The sequence below is a fragment of the Corvus moneduloides genome, chromosome 10 (genome assembly GCF_009650955.1).
Source record: "Corvus moneduloides isolate bCorMon1 chromosome 10, bCorMon1.pri, whole genome shotgun sequence".
Lineage (NCBI taxonomy): Eukaryota > Metazoa > Chordata > Aves > Passeriformes > Corvidae > Corvus > Corvus moneduloides.
The window spans coordinates 4241323-4266207 of record NC_045485.1 but is presented as its reverse complement, the minus strand read 5'-3'; the positions used below and the strand labels follow the sequence as shown (position 1 = coordinate 4266207).

Sequence of the window (24885 nt, the reverse complement as noted above, 5' to 3'; positions counted from 1 at the left end):
GTCCTCCTGTCCTGTCCCTCGTTCCCTGGGAGCAGAGCCCGACCCCCCACAGCTGCACCCTCCTGTCACAGGGAGTTGTGGAGAGCAAGAAGGGCCCCCCCCAGAGCCTCCTTTTCTTCAGGCTGAGCCCCCCCAGCTCCCTCAGCTGCTCCTCTCAGAATGGCGACCCTTCCCCAGCTCCGCTTCCTGCTCTGAACTCGCTCCAGAACACCTCCAGGAACAGCGACTCCGCCACATCCCCGGGCAGCCCATTCCAATGCCTGGCCACCCTTTCTGTGCAGAACGGGGAAGGCTGCAAGGCATCATCGGAGGTCACCGGGTACGACCTCCCTGCTCGGGTAGGGCGGGAGGGGACCACCGGAGGTCACTGGGCAGGGTCCCTCCGAGCAGGGCTCTCGGAAGCCCGTGGCAGCGGCGATGAAGGGGCGGGCCCAGGTCCCCGCGTCCCTGGCCCGTTGTGTCCCCACAGGCTGTGACTTCCCCGGGCCGTGTCCCCCACACGGCGCAGCCGCGGCGGTGACGCAAGGGCGCGCGGGGAGGTGACGCAAGGGGCGCGCGGGGAGGTGACGCGGAAGGCGCGCGCGGCGCCCGCTCGGTGCGGTGGTGGCGATGAAGGTGGCGGTGGCCGGGTGCTGCCACGGCGCCCTGGACAAGATGTACGAGACGCTGGAGCTGCTGCAGCGGCGCCACAACGTGCGGCCCGACCTGCTGCTCTGCTGCGGGGACTTCCAGGCCGTGCGCAACGAGGCGGACCTGCGCTGCATGGCTGTGCCGGCCAAGTACCGGCACATGCAGACCTTCTACCGGTGAGTGCCGCCGGCCCGGCCCCAGCCCCGGCCCCCGACCCGCGCGGGCTCGGCCGGGTCCAGCAGCTGCCGTGTCTCCGCAGGTACTACTCGGGCGAGAAGAAAGCCCCGGTGCTCACCGTGTTCATCGGCGGCAACCACGAGGCTTCTAACCACCTGCAGGAGCTGCCCTACGGCGGGTGGGTCGCGCCCAACATCTACTACCTCGGTAAGGCCCCTCCGCTCCAGTCCCGGTCCCCCGGCGATTCCCCCCACAGCCCCTGCCCTGCCCGGCCTCTCCGTGACCTCCTTCCTTCCCGTGTCCCGCAGGTTACGCGGGCGTGGTGCGGTTCCGCGGCGTGAGGATCGGCGGCATCTCGGGCATCTTCAAGTCTCACGACTACCGGAAAGGTACCGGGGCAGCGGGACTGGGAGAGCAGGGCCGCGCCATGGGGGGAGGGACTGGCTGTGCTCAGCCCCGTACCGTCTCCTAGCCTGGAAACCACCCCTGGTTAAATCCACGGATTTTTCTGGAGTTGGTAGATGAGTCAGTAGCTGCCCGGCGACCGCAGCATTCCAAGGTGCCTTTGGAGCGTTCTTGGAACAGTGTTGATTTTTCAGCGTGCAGTGCAACACTGTTAGGTGTTCCTTGGGTGAAACTGTTTATAACTGTGACATTATATAAGTGTATTATCCTGCCCTGAGGTTTAGAATCAGTACATCTGGTTCCTCCTGGTTATGTGGGTGTGTATTCGAGAGTTCTTCCTGGGAAGGGTGGCAAAAATCTTGTCACAGATGATGCCCCATGTCAGTGAGTAGAAGATAGTTTATTTTTTCTGATCTCAGCACTTGAAAGAGTGGTCCTTGTGGTTACTGTACTGTGCTATCTTTACTAGCAAACGGCTTCAGAGAAGCTTTGCAGGTGGCTTTCAAGCTGCAAGGTACTGAACCAGTTTCCTAGAACACTTGATTCTGTCTAATGCCTGTCGATGCTAATTAAATTTGCTGTCATCAAGAGGACACTCTGTATGTCTGAATATTGCATGAGGGATATGAGATGAGACTCTTTTGGCAAGAACTAAAAAAGCAATATTTCTGTAATTCTGTAGAGTATGTAGGAGCTATGCTTGGCATTTGTGTTTTTTGTCCCAAGGCAAAGTTGGAAACTTTTGTCAGGGTACATGTTGGTGCTTCCGGAGCCTGTGGTGCCTGTGGGCAGTGACAGGGATGTTTAGGCTGCTGCTGAACCTGTTAAGCTGTAGTTTCATGGGGGGGTGGCAGCACTCTGAACAATCACAAAAAATCACAGCCTCGTGTGACCCCCAAAAGCCGCTGTGTTGGAGGGAACTAGCGATTCAGGCAACTATTCTTGTTTTCAACATTTCAGGCCACTTTGAGTGCCCACCATACAACCAGCAGACCATCAGAAGTGCTTATCATGTGAGGAATATCGAAGTCTTCAAACTCAAACAGGTCAGTGAGAAGTCTATTTTTTGAAATAAGGGTAATTTCATTAATTTAGAAGTAGGAAGTTAAAGCTACTGTGATCAAGTATGCTGGATGTTGAACCAAAACATGCTTTAACACATTGATCAGACATCTGAAGGATGTGTCCTTTGAGGAGGAATATTGTGCTTAGCCATCATCCCTTTTAAACAAAGCTTCTAAAAATTTCATGAGGAAGAAGATGCCTTTGTGGGCAGAGGACTTGCTCTCTAGCTATGATTTCCTCTGAGTGCCTGGCTTATAGTGATGATATGAACTCTTTTATAAGGCAATATAAAACACAGCTGGCTGCCCCAAGTAATTTCTAAACTCCTTTGTCAATATGTTGTATTTATAGCATGTGCTTTTTGGCCTGACAGCTAAAGCGTCCCATCGATATATTTATGTCACATGACTGGCCAAGGAGCATCTATCACTATGGCAACAAGAAACAGCTCCTCAAAATGAAATCCTTCTTCCGTCAAGAAGTGGAGAGCAACACGTTGGGAAGTCCTGCTGCTTCAGAGCTTCTGCAACACCTGAAACCCACCTACTGGTTCTCAGCACATCTCCACGTTAAATTTGCAGCTTTCATGCAACACGAGGTAAAGGGGGATAGAAAATGAAGAATGTATGTGTCCCAGGCACACTTTAGAATTCTAGTGCAGGTAATCGTGTCCAGAAAAGCAATTTAGTGGTTTTTGTTCTTAAAACTCAGCTTAAGCCATGAAAGTTAAGTGGTGTTAGGACTACTATTTTATGTAAATTAAAGAGATGTTATAAATGAGGGGTGTAACTCCCTAATCTTCTTCAGGAAGAGCATGCAATAGCTAAAGTTATTGTTCTTGAAACTTGTTAATTTAACTGTATAGAAAAGCACTCTCCTGCTCTGTTGGTAAAGGAGATAACTTCAAAATAGGTGATAAAAAGGAGATAACTTCAAAATAGGTGATAAAGGAGTGTCTGAAGAGGGTGGTTACCTGGGAGTGGGAGGATCCCTGTAGTACACCTTTGCAGGTCTGGTAGCCTGGGGTTAAGCCAAAAACCAGCCTGTAGTTGAAATAATTATTCCTGAGGGAGGTGCCAGTGCTGTTCCTATTTGCAAATTATTTAGCTGTAAAAATGTAACTCCAGACCTTGTAGGCTCAACAAATCTGTTTCCAATTAAGCTACAGTTTTTCTTTTTGTGCCAAGGCTGGATGTGCTCAGATGCCCTGGTTAGTGCTGAAATGTAGCTCTTGCTTTATCTTGCTATCATCTGCATCCTGCTTCCTGTTAGACTCCCAGTGAAGTCTGTGCTTCTCTTTGTCCCTGCTAATTTTCTATTTCAGGAAGTATTTTTCTGTAGAAATCACACCTTTAAACCTGTCTATAAGCTTGTTTAGAATGGTCAAATTCCACAGAAGTGCTAACGACTGTGTTAACACCATTTGCTTCCTAGACAAACTCCAAAGACGAGTTACCAAAAGCAACCAAGTTTCTGGCTCTGGATAAATGCCTGCCACACAGAGACTTCCTGCAGGTGATGAACATGTGTAGAGGGTTTTCACCTTAAGTATTTCGTTTGTCTGAACTGCTAATGATGTTCTTAGATATAAGATGAAGAATAGTGCTGATAAGTGGAGGAATTTTAAAGAAACTAGGAATGCTGGGTTTGTGGAATGGTCTTTATAGGATTTTGTCCTGAACTAAGCAGATGGTGTTGTGTAGGTGCTGTGTTTCCTTAATCCTACCATTTCCATCCATGTTAGAACAAGTACCTGACTTCAATGGATGAGTCTGAAATAGTTTGTTGTGAGAGTGAGCTGCTGATAGCGTGTTCTACAAATGCACTTGAGTGTTTTACTAGTCTTAGAGTAGCTTTTATTTATCATCCCAAAGGGAAAGCAGTTCATTGTCTGTCCTTTGGATCCATTTGCCCTAGTAACTTCCTTTGAAGATGGTAGAGATTATGAGGATGGGCTTTATCTATGCAAGGGGACATGAGTGCTAGTCCACACTTAAAATCCTGTAGCAAAACTAATCAGGATTAGTACTACCTCCAGTAGCATGGAGGGTTTAATTAGTTTGTGGAGTATTTAAAGTTAGAGCCTGACTATGGGTTTGGCTAACCCAGATGGTTTGATTTGGTTAATGTCACTGAAGACCAAGTGATCTGAATTTCAATTTATCATGAAAGAGTTTAAAAATATTTCCTGTTAATTCATTGCTGTGTTAAGAGTGGGTGTTCATACAGCAGATTGACTGTTCCTGTCAATTCTTGGGGTGTATCCACTTAGAAGTGTCTCGGTTTGAAAGACGGGTGTCTGCCAAGGAAGGTGGAAACCTCCCTTGGAAAGGAAAATATGACCCCCTTCCCTCCGAATTATTATAACTTTGAAATTAAGGGGCTTTCAGGCAAAGATATGGGAAAAGGAATAACAGCTCTTTATGAATATACATACATATATATATATATACATATATGTAAACCAAGCCAGCCCAACACCACGGGCAGCCCCAGCGCGCAGCAGCGGAGCCCAGCGCCGCCGCTCCCGGCCGCAGGCGCTCTCCCCTCGCTGCAGCTCCGCTCGCGGCCGCCAGGGGCGCTCGTGGCTCCCGGCCGGGCGGGGCGGCTGCGGGGATTCCTCGCGCCGGCAGGGGGCGCTGTGCCGCGAGCTCGGCCGCCTCTCCCCTCACAGGGTAATGGCGGCTCGGCCGGCGGGAGGGATGGAAAAGGGATGGAAAAGGGGCTTCCTTTACCAACCCCCGGGGCAGCCGGACCCGGTGCCCCTCCGGACGGCGAAATGGGCTGCAGCAGGAACCTTGGAGCGGTGGCTGGAACGGCAGGGATGGGCACACCTGGGGTGGCAAACAAAGTGTAGTAGAAACTCCAGGGCCATGCCAGGAGCCACGGGGTGTCAGGTTAAAGTGTAGGGGAAAAAAAAAAGCCCGAAGCAGCAGCAGAAAACAGTGGGGTTGTGCAGTGGCAGCCAGGCTCCCACAAGCAGCTGAGAGACGCTCCCTCGGAGAGGAGGAGGGGTTTGGGGTCCTGGGTTTTCCCCTGAGGCACCTGAGTAGATGGTGAGGGTCCTTCCCAGTGAGATCGGGTGTTGAAAAGGTCCCAGTTCAGTGGTCACTCATGAACAAAGACTCACCCATGGCAAGGAGAAGCAGTGAAGGACAGAACTCACCAGTGGCAGCGAATTCTCCCTGCAGCAGCACCCTTGGCACCACGACCGACCGTCTCACCTCTGATCCTGAGAGCAAGCGAGGCCCAAGCCCAGCCCCTCACTCCCAGCCAAAAGCTCACAGTATCTCTGCCTTTCCCAAGAGAAAACCCCCCAGCTAAGAGATGTAGTGAACTGCACCTCCTACTCCATCCTGGCCACATCTTTTGTCTCTCTTAACTATCTGTTGTTTCAGTCTCTTAGTCAACAAATGGGAGAAAAATTCCCTAAGAGAAAAAAAAAAAGGAAAAAATACTAACCTCCAACAGAAGTCAGAATGAATTTAGGAGCAGGCAAATTCTATTTCTAAGTTGCATCACTGTCCAGTTGCTGGCAGTAGCGAGGAGAGTGTGTTTTGCTTTTTAGTTGCTGTTAGCTAAGATTCAGAAATGCCTTTTTTACTGTTGCTGATTGTCCTTTGTTAGCGCCATATGGGGGACTGGCTTGAGAGGACTTGTTTGGTTGAGACCACTATCTCAGTGTAGTTTAAACTTCATTAAAACTCTGTACAGTGAAAGTAACACTTGAAACTTTAATCAGATTCTGGTGTCAAGAGTAATATCTCACTTCATCTGTTTTCTGTGTGTTTGTAAGTAGATAATAGATGTGGAGCATGATCCCAATGCAGGCGACTCACTGGAGTATGATGCGGAATGGATTGCAGTCCTCAAGGCCACCAACAGTCTTGTTAATGTGACCCAGAGCTCCTGGAATATGCCTGAAAAGAATGGCCTCCATGCCAAGTAAGTTGTCTGCAAAATACAGATGAAAGTGTGCTTTGTTTATTTGTTTTTCTGGACTGGAAGTAAAGTTATGTTGGAGTTGTGTTTCTGTTCTGCAGCCTGTAATGCCTGTAGGACTTGCTAAATGCCTTGGAAAGAAAAGGGGATGTTGACAAAAGATATACTCTGAAGCATACAACTTCTTTACTGCTCTACCTGGGCAGTTAGTTTTGTTTTGCAAACTTAGATACCAGCATTTGAGGGACAGAAACTACAGCATGAGGCTGAAAATCAGGCTAGGTTATGGGTGTGGGTTGACATAGTACACAAATCTTTGGTGGGGAGAAGGGTGTCTCAGTACTGACCAAAAGAAGATTAAAACCTTCCTGAAAAAGCATTTGAGGAATAAAATGTCTGTTGTAGGATGAATTTATAGTCCATCTTTGAAGGTTGCACTCTGCAGTGGGAACAGGCAGTACCTTTTGACTTGCTGCACTTGTTTAAACTTTATGCACTTGTTTAGGTGGGACTACAGTGTGACAGAAGAAGCCATTAAAGAGGTGTTAGAAGAGCTGAACAATGACCTCAAAATTCCTTGCAACTTCACATTGACAGCTGCTTGTTATGATCCCAGCAAGCCCCAAAAAAACATGGAGCCAGTTCATACCATCAATCCACAGACCACTGAGTTCTGTGCCCAGTTTGGCCTCACTGACATCAATGACAGGATCCAGCAGGCTAAAGAGGAGAGCTCAGGACGAGGTGAATGTGAAGAGGAGGAGGAGGAGGAGATGGACAGTACTGGGTCAGCAGAGGAACCCAGTGAATACAATACAGATAATTCTGGCCTCTCATCCTTTAATCCAGATGAAATAATGCTGGATGACGAAGGTGGCGATGAAGACTTGAGTACATGTTCTGTAGATCCCTCCCCTGATCACCCTCCTGAGTTCTCTACCAGCTTCTCCGACATCCGGATCATGCCAGACTCCATGGCAGTGTCATCTGACGATGCCATGGACTCCAACAACGAGGAACTGGAGAAGTCTGGTGGGAGCAAGCAGGTGGAGGAAAAGAGCTCCACGGAGAGATCGTTAAAGCGAATTGGTGGTGATGAAAATGGGAACAGTGGTGTTAAAAAAATCAAGAGAAGGAACCAAGCTATCTATGCTGCAGAGGATGAAGATAAAACAGATTAATGCTTCACAAGGTGTATAACTAAGTTCTCAGCCTTTTTGTGGGAAGGTGGTGAGAACTGTAGTGGACTACTCATGCTTTTAATGTTACGTGATCTTAGTCATGTTACTTTCCTAAGCTCAGAGGCTGGATGTACTTCTCACAGGGAAGGTGATTTATCCAGAACAGGTATCAAAGAAAGAAGCTGAGACTTTTCCAATAAAGTACTTTGTCAAAGGATGTAAAGCTCATATATCCTTGATTTTGCTTCAGTTCTTGGTGTATGGTGTATACCCCATATCTTCAGCTGAACAAGACTCACCATGCTTGTTTAACAAGAACTCTTAAACTCTTAGCCTGAGTCCATGTGAGAAGATGTCTGATTTACAAGACTGAATGATTTTATTTTATTGCTTTTGTCTTGTTTTATACTGAACTGTTAATACAAAGTAGCATATGCAATAACTTTATGTATGAAATTTGAAAATAGGATTACCATGACAACAAAACAGCAATAGAAGAATGAAGATTTTTGTTTCTGGTGATAGTGCCACAGAAAAACTTCGTGGTCATAAACAGAACAATGTGTATTGTCCAGGATTGGCTTTTAATTACAGTTTTGATAGCAAACCAAGTCTCTTGATTTGGAGGATGATGGTTTTATGGGGACAGTGGAAGAGTACATCTCTGTTTTTAAAAACTCATTTCTGTTCTGTTTCTTAAAACTTGAGAACAATGTCTTAAAATGGATGTAGTTAGGAAGGACAGCTTCCTAAATGCAGACATCACCACTGTCTCAACTCTAATTAGGGCTGTGTCGTGTGTTCATACAAGGCAGTGGGTGTTTATAAGTTGCCTGAGACAGTAACACCTCCCACTATCATTAGCCTCACTTCTCACTTCAGTAGCTGTAACCTGCTGAACTCTTAAAACTGGATTTGGAATCTTCCAAAGCGCCTTTGTAATCTTCATCTGAGGGAGAGCAGGAGCAGCCAGAATAGAGACCCTCTAGGAAGTTTTCTTTTATTATTTTGCCCTGAATTGTTAGCAAATGGCACTCCTTTGGCCTAAGATGCCATGGGGATAAAACTGAGCGAATTCATGAAAATGACAATGTTTTCAAGCATATGTCATTAGAGTCATTAGCCTTCCTGACAGATGGAATTCTTAGATGGAATTCCTCATGGCCGTGCTGCCCCAAGAGCAGAAGTAGCTCCGGTGCTTTTCCTCCTCCAAGGCACTGGCAGTGTGGAGGAGAAAGCATCCTGACAGGAACAGGCAACTGGACAGGGAGCAGTGAGTGAAATGCATCAGTGAGTGTGAGTTGTGTATCAAGGGTCGGGAATTCTGTCTTTGAATCGCTTCCATGGTCTGGGGTTCCTTGCTTCCTCTCCTCTCAAGCAGTTTACTACAAAAAGTAAACATATTAAGTATTCAAGGACTAGAAAAGGGTGTAATTAGTGCTCTCAAGAGTTCAATTAACAGCTCATGTGTCAGAACAGCTGCCGAAAGAGCTGAGGTGTGTGGAGAAACTGGGAGTAATCCGGGTGTGACACTCAGGGTATGTAAAGCAGCTGAGAACTGTCGACGGTAGAGTTATTGAAGCAGATGAGTCTCTTTAAAAGGGTCCTGGGTCTGCAGTGGTAAAATCTTAATCATGCCTCATGATCTGAACACTATAATGGAAATAAAGTATTTTAAGTGTAAATTGTGTTATGGACTTTGAAAAGCCTGCCAATGAACCTGAGCGTGGATGGCATTGAGCTCTCAGGGTCTCTGCACTGGAATAGGAGATGTGTCTTGTATGTAAAAGACTTTTCAGTCTGAGTCCTTATGTTTTTAAAACAAACTGTTCTGTCGTGTGTTGTCCCATGCCTCCCCCCCTTCTGACAAATGTGTTTCTAGAAGGCAGGAGACTTGGACAAGATACAATACTGATTTTTGAACCTTTTAACGATTTTTTTTTAATAAAGTATTTCAGCGTCCATTGAGCAGAGTGCAGCTGGTAAATACAGTGAACATAAATGTATTTTGCGTGTGAATCATGTCTGACCTCTAGAATTGCCGTGCCCTTTCTTGCAGTTGTTCACACCCTCTTTGCAGTTTGCAGTGTCCTTCCCTGCCTTGCTCTCATCCATAATGGATTTTCCCTGTCGGCAAGATTCTCTGCTGCAAGGAGGATTCAATAGAAGCTCTGAGCTTCTCCAGTAAAGGCCAGGTAGTTCAAAAAGTATGGAAAACTCTAGGGAACACTGACAAATTTAAATCGGCTTTTAAGACCCAGAGTCTCCAGGCCTCTTTAAAAAGAAGATTTAGAGTCTCTTTGAAAACTTTTGAAATTTTGATGAGAAACCTCTGGAAAACGTTTCTCTGTACAACCCTTGTACTGCAGTTTTTTCAGTGTGTGTACTCAGTCTAAAACTCTTTTTGCTTTTACTGGTGCTTGAGAAGTGTTCACCTGTTCCATCCCAGGCCAGCACACAGGTATTTTCACAGCATGTCATCAGTCTGCTCAGAGAAAACAGCAAAGAGCTATAGCCTTGTTCCATAATGGAGGATTTTTAAAATAAAGCTATCAAAGTCACCTTGTGACTGCATCCTAAGGTATGCTTATTGTGCTCCTGTTATCCTGTGCAGTCTCTAGCAGCTGCCAAGCCTCTGTTTTCCTGGGAAGAGCAAAGGTTGAGATGTGTGAACCGGAGGTGTGACGTTTCTGCTATTTTTTTGTGGTTTTACCATCCTCCTCCCATTTAGTTCTGACTTCAAGGTGGGTACAGTCAGTGTCCCCATGCCTCAGGCTCTGTAATAGTGGGGCTAATAAAAAAATAGCAGATCTTATAGAACCTGCCGCATATCTTAGTGAAGTCCTGGGTTCTTTGGGGTGTTTTCTGTGAAAAATTCAAAACCAAACAAATTAATGCTGGCAACTAAAGCAATGACAAAATCAAGGTAGCCAAATCGTTTGTGTGAGTGAGGCTGAGGGGAAAGGGCGGGCTCGGGCTCGGCACCTCTCGGCTCCGCTCGGGCTCGTTTCGGTTCGGGCTCGGACAAAGACTCGGCAGGCTCTGGCTCGTGCCCGGCTCGGGGCGCTCGGGCTCGTGTTCGGTTCGGCTCGGGCTCGTTTCGGCTTAGGTTCGCATCTGCTCGGGCTGGGCTCCAGTCGGGCTCGGCTCGGCTCAGGCTCGTTTCCACTCGGTCTCCGGCTCAACTCGGCTCGGGCTCGGCTCGGGCTCGGCTCGGGCTCGGCTCGGGCTCGCGTTCGCCTCGGGCCGTCACCCTCCGCGGCCCGCGAAGGCCGCGCCCTGCCCCGCGCGTGCGCACAGCGGGCGCCGTCCCGCACGCGGGTGGCGTGCGGCGGCGCAGGCGCAGTGGGGCGGCAGCGGGGGTTCGGCGCCGGCCGGTTCGCTGGGCCCGCCCCGCTACCCCCGGCCCCCGCCCGCCGCGCGCCCGCCATGAGCCCGCGCCCGCCGGCCTGAGGCGCCGCCGGTGCCGGAGCGCTCCGCCAAGATGGCGTGTGTGCTGGAGGCGCCGCTCCGCATGAGCGTCCTCTCGGTGAGTGCCGCGGGCCGGGCCCCGCCTGACCTTGGCCCCCGCCGGGCCCCGCTGTCCGGCGGCGCCGGGAGCGGCCGTGGGGCTGCGCCGGGGGCGGTGCGGGCGGCGGGGCCGCGCTCCTTCCCTGTGCTTCCCGCGCCGCAACTTCTCCCGGCGCGGGTTTTCGCTCTACGAGGAGCCCGTTCCGTGGTTGCCGAGGCACCGGCGCTCTGGACGTGTCGTTCGCTGCTGACACGGCTCGGGCTCGCCGGCCCCGGGCAGCGGCTGCTCGGCACGCGGAGGGCCCCGGCGCTGCCGGCGCTGCCCTTGCTCGGGGGCTGCGGAGCAGGGCAGGGGCTCCCAGGTGCGCTCGCAGCCCGCCCCGGAGCGGGGGCTGTGCCGGTGCCGGAACCGGGGCTCTCTCCTCGCGGCGTCCCGGCTCCTGCGACAGGGAGGAGCCGCCGTGCTGCGGGAGCCTCTGACAGCCACCTTCCCTTCCCCGGGGACGGCCTAGGGCGCACAGCGATCCTGCTGCATCGCACGGGTGCTGGGAGTAGCGATGCAAAAGGTGCAGCCCGCGTGCTGCGGCAAGAGCTGAGGGTTGGCGCTTCTCCTTCTGTTCCCTGAAAAATTCATGTTGCTTAAGAGATCCGTGAAACTGATCATGTCGATAAATTCTTTTTTTGGGGGACTTCCTGCATGTGAATGTCCTTTTACATATTGCGGACCTCGTAGCTGATGGGATGGAAGCCAGGATATTTTAGAAACAGAAAGCTGCGGGATCTTTGAAGTCTAGAAGAGTTCTACGTGTAAATACATAGGTCAGATAGGTAAAAGTCTGTTGCAGTTCTCAAAAATACTGTCTTTGGTTACACGGTGGAAGTGTATCTGTAGGATTTACGTGGCATAATTTAATAGTGTTCCTGGAGACAAAGGAGCCTTGCTGCCTCTAGATGATTCTTCTCTGTGATGTGAGACCACAGGCAAGAAGCTGCTGGTGCCTCTTGACATCGGGGTGGGAAAGCAGGAGTAGACTCAGCCCGGAGCAGATACTTGTTAAAGCAAGGAAGAGTTTTCAATTCCCTTAGAGCTCTCAAGGAAAAGTCATAAAGTTAGCTTAATGAACATAAGCTTAATGAAAAGAGAGCTGGTGAAAAGGAAAAAAAAAAAAAAAAGGTGAGATAATGGAAACACTCCCTGGCACGTGTTCGTGAGAACCTGGAGGGAAAATTCCCTTTCTCTTTCCCAGCCTTGTATTTTGGAATGCTTGCCATCTCCGACTTTGGATCTTCTCAAAAGGAATAACAAATCAGTGGTGCATAAGTGTGTAGCTTACAAGCATGGTCCTGTTGCCGAGAAGAGAATTTGCTTTGTCTTATACAGCTCTATGGGAATGTTGTGGGGAATACTATGCTGCTGTTTCATTGAAGGTGTGTGGCACAGGCTCTGAAATGTAGGTATGTTGTGACTAAGTTACAGAAAAATGTCTTGTTAGGAGCTTCCTTCTTCTGGAGAGCTTGTTTGTGGGTAGGGTTCTTGAGCAACATAAACTGCTCTTTGAAACTTTTTCTTCCAGGAATTAATTTTTATCCTATATAGTAATTAAATGTAACAAAATTGCGATTCAAGGCAGGCTGATAACTGCAGTTCATAAATAGCTCTCTGTTAACTTGCTTTGACACTTACCATGTTGTTATCTACGTTATGCACCTCATCTTCTCTTGATTATGCTTGAACACAGGGTTATCTTTGTGTGATGTTGCCCAGCAGTAACACACTGCACATTTATGTGGGTTCCCTGCCTCTTGCCTGGGCGGTTTTGTAGACTTGCTGCTGCATGAGCCACTGTATGAATTGATATAAACTATTGCCATTGTTTGTTCTCTCTCTGCAGGAGGTCACAGCCAGTAGCCGCCACTATGTCGATAGATTGTTTGACCTCGATCCCCAAAAAGTCCTGCAAGGTGTCATGTAAGTCATTGAAACACTCTTGGGCTCTTGCTTGTGCATAGGCCAGGTGTACTTGATCTTACTAGAGTGATAGGTCAAGGGCAAGAAGCTCTTCCTATGGTTTCTTTGAGAAATGTAGTTGGCAAATCTTAATACAAATATGTCAGTATTGATATAGAGATAGTATTGATATAGACTCTCTCTCTGTAGTGCATATGGTTCATAACACAGCCTCCCAGTTGCCAGAAATGAGGTTAAACATTCTGTGAGCACTGAAATTTTTTTCAGATATATTTCTGCCTTTTGGCCGCATTTTGCTTCTCTTCCAGGTCTGTTGAGACTCTTTTCTTTTACTGCACTGCCAAGTCAGTGTACCTGCCTCTTATTCCTTCTCCTGCTGCCATGCCTGCGTGCTGGCTTTGAGTTTTTTAATGCTTGGCTTCTGTCTCCCCGTGGGAACTGCAAGCTGCAAGAGAATGGTTCCACAGAACTGAATTTGGATGCAAGTTATATTTCCGTACTTCTGTTTCATGCCAGCGGTCAGGGTAGTGACTGAGAGAGTGAGTCAAGGAGCAGGAGTGAAACTGCTGTGAGGCTCTGGTTGTTCCCTTGCTGTCCTTGGGCCATGAGCTTTCCACTAGAATCACTTTTCCAGCGAAGTGGCAAGCGAGACCTTGCCCAGGACGGACTTTGGTGGTGAAACCAGACCAGTTTGGGCTTACCAGTAGGTTGCTGGCTGTGACTGTCTACTAAAACACCAGGAGAAGTCAGAGGAACAAGTGGATCAAAAAGCTGAGAATGTTGGTTGTGTTACTTAGCACGACCTGAGTGAGAGTTTCCCAGTGGCGGATGAAAACAGTTATTCCAGATGTCCAGGGGCAACATCTCAGTGTCCCTTTAAAATACATGAAGAACCCAAAACTGACCTGGGAGCTTTCTTGGCTGGAATACCCCCTCACCTGTATAAGAACTTCTGATACCCTGCTGTAACTATGTACAGGTCCCTAAGTCTGCTCTAGGGGAGTCTGGCTTTGCTTCCACCCCTTGGCCTTTGTAGTCCCCTCCTCAAAAGGGTGGTGGGGTGGTCCTGGGGAAGGACGTGTCTCATCCAGTGTCCCAGTGGGGTGACTGAGCCCCTCTTTTCTCCCAGGCAGATGCTCTGAGCCATGGCTGGCACTCTGTCCCTGCTCTCCTTCCTTTTCAAAGGACTGGAGCCCACAACCCTTGGTAATCCCTTCCCTATCTTTTGATATGTTACTCATCTTTTGAAGTATAACTGGTCTCCCAGAAACAGGAGTTTGAGGCAGCATCTTTGTCTCAGATAACATCTGAAATTCTTCATCTTGTCTGTGGGTGTCAGTGGATTCTATGCTGAGATCCTTTTCTTGTATTTAAACACAAGAAAATACCAATTTATTTCACAATATCTCTCACAGGGCAGATTTGGATGGTAAAACTGTATTTGTGATGCTCTGGCTGAAATCTTAATTGTGAGAGTATCTTTACTGAGTCTGAGCCAGTCCTATGTGGCAGATGTGTTGTTTTTGAAATATTGGTGGGTGGGTATGTTACAGTCCATTTTAGAAAAATTGATATAAAAGATAGAATAAGACTATAAAAATATATATAAAAGATGGAATTTAGAGTAGTGTATATATGAAAAATTTCTGTCAGTCCAGGATTCCTTTTGGGTAGAAAAATACTGCTTTGTCCTTCTTTCTTTGATTTCAGGGTATATGCAGAGGTGTTGAAGTTGGAACGAGCTGGTATTTGGGGTGGACTAGGAAAGAATTAAAGTTTTTCCAGGAGTGCCTGTCAGAACCTTTACCAGATCTGCTGCATCCTTTGCAGAAAATCTTTGTTTCCTAAGATGTGCTGTTTTTTCCCTGCATCCTGGCTGGAAATACTGATGACCTAGATTTTTATTTTGATTGATGGAACTGTATGAATATCAAGAATGAGAAAATGGGCTGTTGTAAGAGGCTTTGTTTCTGCAGATTGTCTTCAGTTACCATAGTCCTGTTTTTCATATGCTTGAATGAATAACTTGGGCTTGGGGCTTTTTTTCATTGCGTCTTTGTAATTTTAATGAAACCCAACTTCTGAATGAGCTTTGATAAAGGTAAAATGTACCTAAATGCTTCTTGAACTTGAAAATCATGCCAGTCCAGTTTTCATCTTGTAACTTGAGAAAGCTTTAATTACATATTCTGAAAGCATTTAGATGATTAAAATCTCTTTTTTTTCCCTTTCTTTCCCATGAATTTTCAGAGAGATGGTATTTAGAGTTTTCTATGTCCAGACAATAAAGCTTTACCTGGTTAGGAGCTTTTTTTATTTTTCTTCTACTGGGAAATCAGAAACCATTTCCTTATTGTCCAGTACTGCTGCATGTGGGTCTATTGATCTTATTTCAAAATGTCAAGTTTCCTGCAGAACAGCTGTTCACATCGTTTCTGTCCTGCTCATGTGGATATTGATAGTGGGTAGGAAGGGGAGAATTGTGAGTACCTGCCACTAAATCCTGAATTTCTGTTCAGGATTTGAAAAGTTGAGATGACTACTGCCTTTTTTACTGTACCTGGTAGTGAACTAAAGTGTTCAAAGCCCATCTCCATACCCACATCTGTGTGGCAGTGTGTGTTTTTACCTTCTGCTTACTGTCTTTGTAGATGAGCAAGGTTAATATAGTAGTTCCCTTCTGTAAACATGAACTCTATATTGTGGCCATGCTTATGCTTGAGAGGTCTTTTCAGGTTTGCTTTGTATCTCCTTAGGTGCTCCTGTGACCCTTTCCTCTTGCTGTTGTAGAGCTCAGGTTTTCTCCAGCGTGCTCTAAGTGCGTTCTGCAAGGTCAGCACTGATGTCAGGTGTGCAGCTCGTGTTGGCAGTGCTTGCACTGCCTCACACAGACACTGCAGGGCATTAAATGCTGTGGTCTCTCAGAGGTTCTCTTCAACGTTTTGCTGTTACTGGCAGAGGAGCAGAACAGAAGTGGCTCTGTAAATTTCTGTGTTTTTGTGACAGCTTCATTTGTCTCAAGGTGGTTGCTGCAACATCATCTTGTGCTCTGCAGTATTTATTTATTTTTTTAAAAGCATTTCTGCATTGTCATCCTTAGACTGTCATTTGCTTTTCACCAGCTGTTAAGCTCAGGACCACATTGTTCAGATGCAAGACTGATACCTGTTTTTATCCTCTAATTTATTTGCTGGTTGGGGGCTTCTTTGAGAGACATTTTATCATGCTTACATTTAGCTTTGTGCCTTCCAAGTGGCAATCTATCATTTTATGGAGAGCTGTGTAATCCCACCTCAAGGCTGGGTTTGAAAGGAGCATCCTTTCTGACAAGCCTGGCTTACTCAAGGTCCCAACTGTTTCTCATCAGGCTATTCCTCGGCAGTCAGAGGGTGTCATCCTCTAAGACTTGTAGATTACCATCCTTGTAGTGCACTGAGAGGTCCTGTGCTACGGCTGTTCCTGTCCTTTATGGCCAGCAGGAATTAGCAGACAAGCATTTTCCAACCTCACGTGAGCATTTTATTTCTCAGCACAGTGAAAGAAACATCCTATAGAAATGGCACGTGGTCCTCACACAGTGTGTGTTTTGCATCCAACTTTTTTTATTTTTCTGGTTTGGGTCTGTAATAAGTGTTCCAGGCACACGTTTAGATGGCTGTGTAATAGTGTCCTGTGTTCTCAGCTATGGCTGTCGGAGGGATCATCAGTGCAGTGTTCACACATGCCCACTGCAAAAACTCTGTGAAATATGAGAGGCAACTTCATGGAGTGGGAAGAGAGGAAATTCCCATCTCAGTTCTAATGGAGCAACAGGTACCCCCCTTCAGACAGTTGTGAAGAGGCTACTTCTGCTTCTTGTTCTTACCTGTTAAACAAACCTTCTATAACACTAACTGATGAACACTTGTTTCCACATTTTGCATCCCAAACAGCTGCATGACATTTTCAGTCTCAGTGGGCACTTCTGAACCTCGGTTTTCTGCAGGAGCTGTTTTGGTTTTGTGCATATTCCATTGGCCCTGTGGAAACAGAGCAGTCCTTGGAGGGTTGTTCTGTCATAGTTTGCCCCTGTACGTTTTTGGTCAGTTCTGTTGTCTCCTAGACAGTACACTGTAGTAAATGCATATCCCGCATGAAACTTGGAGGTGTTGTTGGCTAACAACAAGTGATGTAATTTTCCGAAGCATTGTTTTTGTGCAGAGTCATTCATGTGTTGAGGGAAGAGGCTCCTCAGTCCCTCATTGGTGCTTTGTGAACTGCAGGATGGGCTCTTTGTGGTTTGGAGCTGGGAAGATGCAGTATCTGACAGAAATTGGAGCAGGTTTAGGTGGTGCTGGGAGCACTGCTCCATTTGTTGGTTTTTCCCTTTCCAGAGGTGAGCTGTGAAGGAAGGCTTTTCAGAGGGAGAGAAGGAACTGAAAGGCTTAAACATCTGAGAATTAACCAATGCTCTGTGCAGAGGGTCTTTCAGTGCAGTGGTTTTTCTAGTCAGGTGGAAGGATGGTGTAGACAGAGGGAAGGGAGGGAGATGCACTTCAATGCAAGTGTATTCCTGTCACAGAGAAAAGGTACTCACACTTCTGTGCTTTTTTTATAATGCAGCAAAAGGTGCATATGCAGAATAGCTTTTTTTGGCAATAAGTTGTTACGTGTTGTAACTCCTGGTCTAATATTTAGAGGTGGGCTAAACTTCAGGCGTACCTATGACATTTGGCCAGCAATTTCACCCTTACAGGGATGTTTAATATTTCAAGCCTTGCAGTTACTGCTCTGAACTCATGAGAGAATGATGGTTATTGACTCTGTTTCGCTGCTGCCTTTGAGATGGCTGTGAAGCCACTTTTCTCCAAAACCCTCTGTTGATACCACCCTCAGCACGGTGATACTGTTGCTGCGATGATTTCAGGCTTGGAGTCAGATGAGGGAGGAGGAGCAGCCTCTGTCAGACTGGCTAATGGAGCTGGAGAGAATGGGGCGAGCATTGGTCGCAGGAGTCCTGAGGTGGGACTCAGTAACAGACCTCAGGCTGAGCACAGCTGAACACTACATGGCCATTCAGAGTTTACCTTGCCCTTATTAATCTGTTACACAAAGGCAGTGGCTGCCTGCCTGCAGGGGAGGGCACATGCAGCAGGCAGCTGAGGGAGAAATAGTTCTGCCCTTTGGGGGTGTGGGGGGTGTTGTCAAGACTGAACTCGGAGGTTGGGCCTGAGGGATGTGTGCCGCAGAGCCAGCAAGGCTGCTGAGTTTGTGATTCTTCGTATTTGGCATTGGGAGTTTTTGGTTCCAAGCTGCCAGTTTGCACTGATTGGAATCAGTATTAAAAAAAGTTGTATTTAGTGGCTTTCCAAGAGAAGCTCATTTTCCATCTGCAATATGGAACATTGATGCTAATGCCCTGTGAAGGCTTGGCATTTCTAATAACATGCAAAGGACAGAACTCTCTTTACCAATTAATTTGTGTACCAGATGATTCAGCTGACTTTAGTGTGTATGCTGTGGTGCTGGTGCTGAACTGATAATGTCAATTGTTGAGATGCTGTTCTTTGGGGATTGTAGCAGGAAGGCTAGCTCATTGAATTACTTGCTAAAATATACTTCAAACAGGCATTATCTGAAATGTCCAGGAACTCCAGAATGTGAGAGTTTATGGGCCTACAGATATTAGGGGATTTCTGTTCTAATGAGAATTTAGTAATGCCCATTTGAAAAAGGGAATTTAGACATGACTAGGCCAGTACAGTATCTTAGCCCTGATGGCTATTTGGAGATAAAAATCAGAGGTTTTGCTTCATATCAGAAGGACTTTAGATTATTACAATCTAATGGGTAGTAGCTATGTTAAATTAATAGGGTCTGGTGATCCTTTGGTGGTTGCTGGCCTAAGGTGCAGTGGACAGTGTCAAACAATATTCCAAGGTCACATCTAGAACAGCCAAGTGCATGCTGCAAGGCCATTTTAAGCTATTTTCCTGTACTGAATGAAGCTTAAAACTTCTTCATGTGGATCACTTGTCGTGGGCAATATTCTGTAGATAAAGAGTGGTGGGCTTAAAATGGGACAATGGACTTTAAATAAAAGGGACAGTGAATGAAGAATAGTGCAGTAAAAATGTAGTGTTACAGGTATCTCTTGGTTTAATGAAATTTCATTTAATTTTAGCTTAAGCTGTGGGATGCACTGCTAAATGCTGAAGGCAGTCCTTCATACTGGGAAGTGAAATATCCTTGGCAGGGAGATAGAGACATAAAAACCCAAGGTACCACAGTTACCTGTATTTGATATTTTGGGTCATTCATGTGAAGCAGCAGTGGTGGAGCTGCTCTTCTCATGTGGTTTGGCTGTTTTGGGACAGTTGTGAAAGAAGTGTTTTGCTGATCTGTCATCACAGAGCAGGGATTTTCTGAGTGAGGATTTGTGAGAGTTCTGCTGAGCTGCAGCTGTTTTGCCCACACCTCTTTTGGGGTAATTCTTTACTGTTAGGACCTAGAGTGGTTAAATAGCAGAGATTGATGCTGAAATTGAAATGCTGGTAGCACGGAGCTCTCCGAGCTATGGTTTGTGTGGTTTTGTTGGTTTTGTTTTTTTAGTTTATAGAGGTTCTATAATAAAAGTTAGCTAAACTCCCATCCTCCACTAATTTCAAGCCCTTTAAATTTGGGTTACATTGTTTTTAAGGCTGAGTGAGGCAAATTGTCTATCCATTACTGATCTTGTGTAACTTGTAGCACAATATCCAGACTTAGTACAAAGGATGAGGCAATAAAACATACTTGGGAGAGGTGGGAGAAGTAGCAGCTCCCTTTTGCCAGTCCAGGTAGAGACTGCAAAGGAACTTGAGTTGAAACTGCAGCCAAAGACATGGAGACCTGACGTCGTTAAGCTTGATCAGAAGGGCAGCACGTGATGTAAACTCCGATGTGGAAGTGAAGGTTTGGTATGAGAGGTTTCTGCAGTCTGTCACACACAGCGAGAGGAGCACTGGAAAACAGGATAAATTCAGGCTAGGAGCAAGCTATCAATATCTAACTACAGGTATGGGTCACTGAAACACTCCCCTTTCTGTTTGGTAGACTTTCTTTGGCAGGAAAACTTATGACACGGTAAGTTGCCTCTCCAGAGAGGATACTTGAGATAGGAGTTCAAGCATTCTCAGTGGCATTGTGATATGGAGGAGTTGGGTTAAATGATCACTTTTAGCGTTATGTGTGTTAAATTCTCCTGTTCTGTGGTGCTGTAATTATAGCCAGGTGCTATTTTTCTACAGCACTTTGATTTTATGCACTGAGACTACAAAATTAAGATGGAGAACAACCATGGATTGAGGAGCTTTTGTTTAAATATTGTTTGTTTAGTTTGCACGGTGTGTTGATTGTGTCACAGTTTCCAAGTGTTAAAATTCAAAGGAGTTGAGTAACGCTGTCTTGATGTGCTGCTTTGTTCTCTCCTGTAAAATCATCTTTTTCATTGCATCAACTGATATTTTTGAATGGGATTAGAAATCTTGAAACTTTGCTTCCCAACTTGATGATTAACCTTAAAAATAAGCTGATTTAGGACTTCTGTGGTTTGCTTGAGTTGGCAGGAGTTTGTAACATTTTATTCACTTGATTGGACCAGGAATCATGTTAGTACACTCTGCTTACTAAAGGAGTGGAAAACAGCTTCAAGCCATCTTAGTATCCATCTTAGAAATTAATTCTGTGACAGTATGGATGGACATATTTTAGCATGCAAAACTGGTCATTAATTCCTGATGTTATTTTGCATCTGTCTACAAAAATGGGAGAGCGGAGGGAAGGGAGCAGGAGGAGGAGACAAAAGCTGTAGGAAGCATAATTGTCCAAACTTAGCTCCTCCTCAGTGGGCTTCTGGCTGTAGTGCAGCCAGTGCAGGTGCCATTTGCTTCTATGATCCTGAAACTTAGAAACTCTCCTGGAGTTGGGGCAGCTGGTTTTTGTCTGAGCTGTGTCCCTGTATCAGCTGCCAGTACCTCGGCTTTTTAGAAGGTTGTATTTTGAGTTTTTGAAACCTTTGAGAATGCTGCTTTGCATCACTCTATTGTTGGTGACTTTGGGCAGCCCCTGGTAGAGAAATCTCCAGCCCTGATAGTGCTTTGTGTGGGGAGCTTCCTCTGGCTGTGTAACTGGCTCAGAAGCTCTGGGAACTGTTTCATACTAAAAGTGAAAGCGTTGGCTGGAGGTGCCCAGGGCTACTTTTCCTTCTGTGATTGTTCAGCTCATGTTTGATACCCTCCTCTGTCTAGGAACCCCTGAGATATGGCTCCTTGCTGTTTTCAAAAGCCATAAGATGAGGAAATGTCATGCAGGCTGTTTATTTCCTCTTCTTCTGTGGAGTTCCTGTGGCTGCTTCCTCAAGTCACTCTGGTTTGTTTCAAGATCTTTTGTATTGCTTTGGTGGAAGGTGACGTAGGAAAGCGCCCGGGCTTCCTAACAGAATTCTACAGTTTGTTCTGTTTGTGCTTGATTTACTGTATTTAAAGATGGAGGTAGAACCAAATTGCCCCGTGGGTGTCCTTGTATCCATGCTGCTTTCTCAGGGTTTCTTTTGCAGGAGAGATGCAGGTATGGGGGCTCACTGGGGATGCTGTGAAAGTCGCTTCTTTCTCAGCTGGGACCTGAGCTCACTCTTCTGTTGCATTGGGATTTTATCCCGTGGAAGGAGTCCCGAATTTAGAACTGACCTCATGAAGATGTTGAACTTCAGTAACTTCTGTGTAGGATGAAGGTCAGCGCCTCAGCTTCTTTCTGCAATAGTAATTTTCATTGACTGCTAATTTTCTCAGGGTGTAGACATTTAATAATATTTTTTTATTGGTTAAGAATCATTGAAACTGGTCTTTTACTCACAAACTGTTATATTTAATATTGCTTCTTGCTTATCTGAAGTGGCTATATCTGGTGCCTTTAAGTAATTACACATTAAATATCAGAATAAAACCAGAACTTCATACACAGGTGGCAGATTAGTTCCTCTTGTAACTCTTCTCAAGCTGTATTTAGATGGAAATTAGATTTTTCTTTAGTTTAATGTACTCCTAAAATATTTTAAACACTCATGCTGTGTTCATATACTAGCATGCATTGCACTTTATTTATAGCTAATTAATTGAACTCATTGCTTTTGGGTTGCAATGTTCCAAAACATTGCTAGAGCTGATAAACATCACCTGATAATTTTTTTCTGCTTTTCTCAAGTTTGTAGGAAGAAAATCAGTCTTGCTGCTCTTCTAGTCTCTAGGTTGTTTCATAACTTAAAGCTGAGTGGTCACAGGGCTGAACTGATAAAATGGTATTTTTATTTCTTTAAGAAGCAATAAGAGATTGAAAAAGCTGGTTTAGCACTTCAGGAAGCAATATTCCCAAGCACTTAGCTAGGATCTCGGCAGTATTTTATTGTTGGCAGCCTGTGTTACTCCTCCTTGCAGGTTTTTTTAATGTAAATTACTTAATTGCACTATAGTAAATGTCAGCATAAGTATCAGGTTTTAAATCTATACATTAAATTGATTGTAATTCAAGTTATTTTGTTAAATGATTCGAAATTTAGTCTGAATCTAAACTATAAGATTTAATATTCAGGATATTAAAAAAAACCAAACCAAAAACCCATCCAACCTCGAATGCATCTTAAGGGCTGTTTTATGGAGCTTCAGATTTGTCTTTTGGCTCTCCACAGTTGCAGTCCTGAGCTGAGAAACTCAGTAGTGCTGAGGTGTTCTGGGTGCAGGTGCCCAGTCTGAGTTTCTCTTGGGAGGCTGCTCTGGCTGTGCTGGTGCCTGGCAGCAGGCTCATAACCTGCTGGAGAGCTTGGAGCTGGGAATTGGAAAGGCTGCATCTCCCTCTGGATCATGGTGCTGTCAAAGGTTAGGCCTGGAGTCACCACAGATGAGTTGTTCTGCTGAAGTTCTCAGCTCCCTGTAACTGCATTGTTCCTGCTGTTCCCTCCTTCCTCATGCCAAGGACTCCTTTGCACAGAGGAAATGGGAGCAGGGTGCCTGACATTTGGAAATAAAGTGGGTGTTAGTTTTGGACTCAGTTTCTGAAGTTTGTTACCTCTTGTACAAGATAGTGATCTTTGCTGCTTTTTTTTTTCCTTGGATGAATCTCATGATGTCTTGGATCTGAAATCAGTCAAGCTTGAACTCGTTGGAGGTGGTGTTCTCAAATAAGGGAGTCGCCCTCAGTTTTTCCAAGGTTTATGATTCACCAGGGACCTGGTAGTCTAGAACAGCATATGATAGTTCCTTACTTCCTAGGGAATTAGGCTTCCTTATCAGGAAAACCTCTATAAAATGTTATATGGAATGACATAATTATTTTTCATAGTACACAAGAGAAATCTACTACTATTCAACATTGAAATATGGTATTTGAAGGGTGTTCTTGCTTTCCATAGCCACGACTTCCTGTGTACTGAATAGGGTCACTTCTGCAGGTGGCAGCTTAGAAGAGAGAAGCGTGGCAGGGAACTTGGGAATGCCATAATGCACACAGACATGGGGACCTTGGAGTCCTGTCTCTGACAGGTTTTGGTCACCTTACCAATATGAAGGTATTTGACTTGCCTGCAAGTTGAAGTTGGTCAAATGTACATGTGTTGGATTTGTCAGAAATTTCAAGCTTGTGCTGTTTCTTACCTGTCTCACATAACTTTTCTGAGGAACTTTATGAACATGGGATGGAGAAATTAATCGGAATCACTTACAGATCAGGACTGTGCCCTCACTAACCCTCTCCACTTGAGTGTTATGGAACTTGGCCATGCTCCTGACACTTGTGAAAGGGTCTCTAAATCAAATTCTAATAGGCAGTACTTATTAGATGGTTATAAGGTTAACAAATCATTCTGTTATGGGATTGGGCCAGGAGTCACAAAAGTTGGGTAGTGTTTGTTTTCGGTTTTGTTTCGGTGTTTTTTTTTTTTAAACACAAAATATGGTGTAAAATCACCTGAGCAGAGCATGAAAACATCACCAAAATCTGTTTGTTAATTTTCAGAGTGCTTGATTAGTGCCTCCTCTTTAGCTCCCTGAGATGCCTTTGCACATTGTGGATACGGTGCAGCTTTTCCCATGGCTCTGGTGCCTCAGGGTGGCAGGGAGAGGCAGCCTCTTCAGAAGTCCTGGAGTGGCCTGAGCACTTTAGTACCTGAGCTTAACACATCTGTTGGTGCAATTTTCATTATTGCTCTGAGACATCTGACCATTGCTTCTGCCACTGTTTTGGACTGACTCTTGTATTTCACAAACTTTTAAAAATGACCTTTACTGTGAAGGGTTCAGCATAGAAACCACTGAAATACTGTTTCTGATTTTAGTGACATCTTCAACTCCATTTGTGGAATTTTCAGGGGCTTCCAGCTTAGCCTGTCTCCTGACCTTGCTCTTTCTCCTCTACCTCCTGCCTTGTGGTGTGAAGTTACCCAGCTTAGGGAGACACAACGGGAAGGTGCAGCATGTCCCACTGATGCTGAGCTGCCTGGAGTTGTGCTGGGCTGGCACTTGCTGTTCAGTGATGGCTTCTTGGCTGGGGGGTTCCTGACTCTGCTGGATTCAGGTGTACACAGAACTGCAGCTGAGCTGCTTTTAGTGCTGCTCCCGTGCTGGAGCTCCGAGATCGCAGCCAGACTTGGAGCTAGTTTGGAATTCCTTGAGCACCCTTGTGTATGCAAGGGAGAGCATGTGGAGAAATTCAGGGAGAACAGGCAATTAGCTTTTGCTAATTGAGCTTTATGAAGGTCCTGTTTGTGCCAGTGAGGTGTTGCCTGCCTTGGCTAAGAAGTTTTTTACAACTCTAGTGGAGGGAGTTGTTAAACTTGGGGCACTCTGGACAGCTGCCTGGTGCAGTGAAATCTTTTTCAGAGGGCACCAAAGGACTGTGTGGTGTTCCTGCTGGCCAGGGCAGGTCTTACAGGATGGGGATGCTCTATGGTTCTTAAAAATTGCAGATAGCCACTGGGAGAGATGGAGAGGCAAGAAAATG

The 24885-nt window shown here is 46.0% G+C and overlaps 2 protein-coding genes across 6 annotated transcripts in view; both read left to right on the top strand.

Moving 5' to 3' along the window:
* Positions 1-561: 561 nt before the first annotated feature.
* On the top strand, positions 562-9406 carry DBR1 (debranching RNA lariats 1). The gene is made up of 8 exons (XM_032119847.1): positions 562-806; positions 890-1014; positions 1116-1196; positions 2173-2258; positions 2651-2875; positions 3712-3792; positions 6077-6222; positions 6725-9406. The coding sequence occupies exons 1-8, from the start codon at positions 610-612 to the stop codon at positions 7398-7400; spliced, it is 1617 nt and encodes a 538-aa protein (XP_031975738.1). The 5' UTR covers positions 562-609; the 3' UTR covers positions 7401-9406.
* A 1402-nt stretch (positions 9407-10808) lies between these two features.
* The window catches only part of ARMC8 (armadillo repeat containing 8), a 63794-nt gene continuing 49717 nt past the window's right edge, over positions 10809-24885 (top strand). For all 5 annotated transcript variants that reach the window (XM_032119488.1, XM_032119489.1, XM_032119487.1 and 2 more), the window contains exons 1-2: positions 10809-10929; positions 12803-12879. In XM_032119488.1, the coding sequence (XP_031975379.1) occupies positions 10885-10929; positions 12803-12879 (122 nt within the window). In that variant the 5' untranslated portion in view covers positions 10809-10884. The remainder of the gene's footprint in view (positions 10930-12802; positions 12880-24885) is intronic.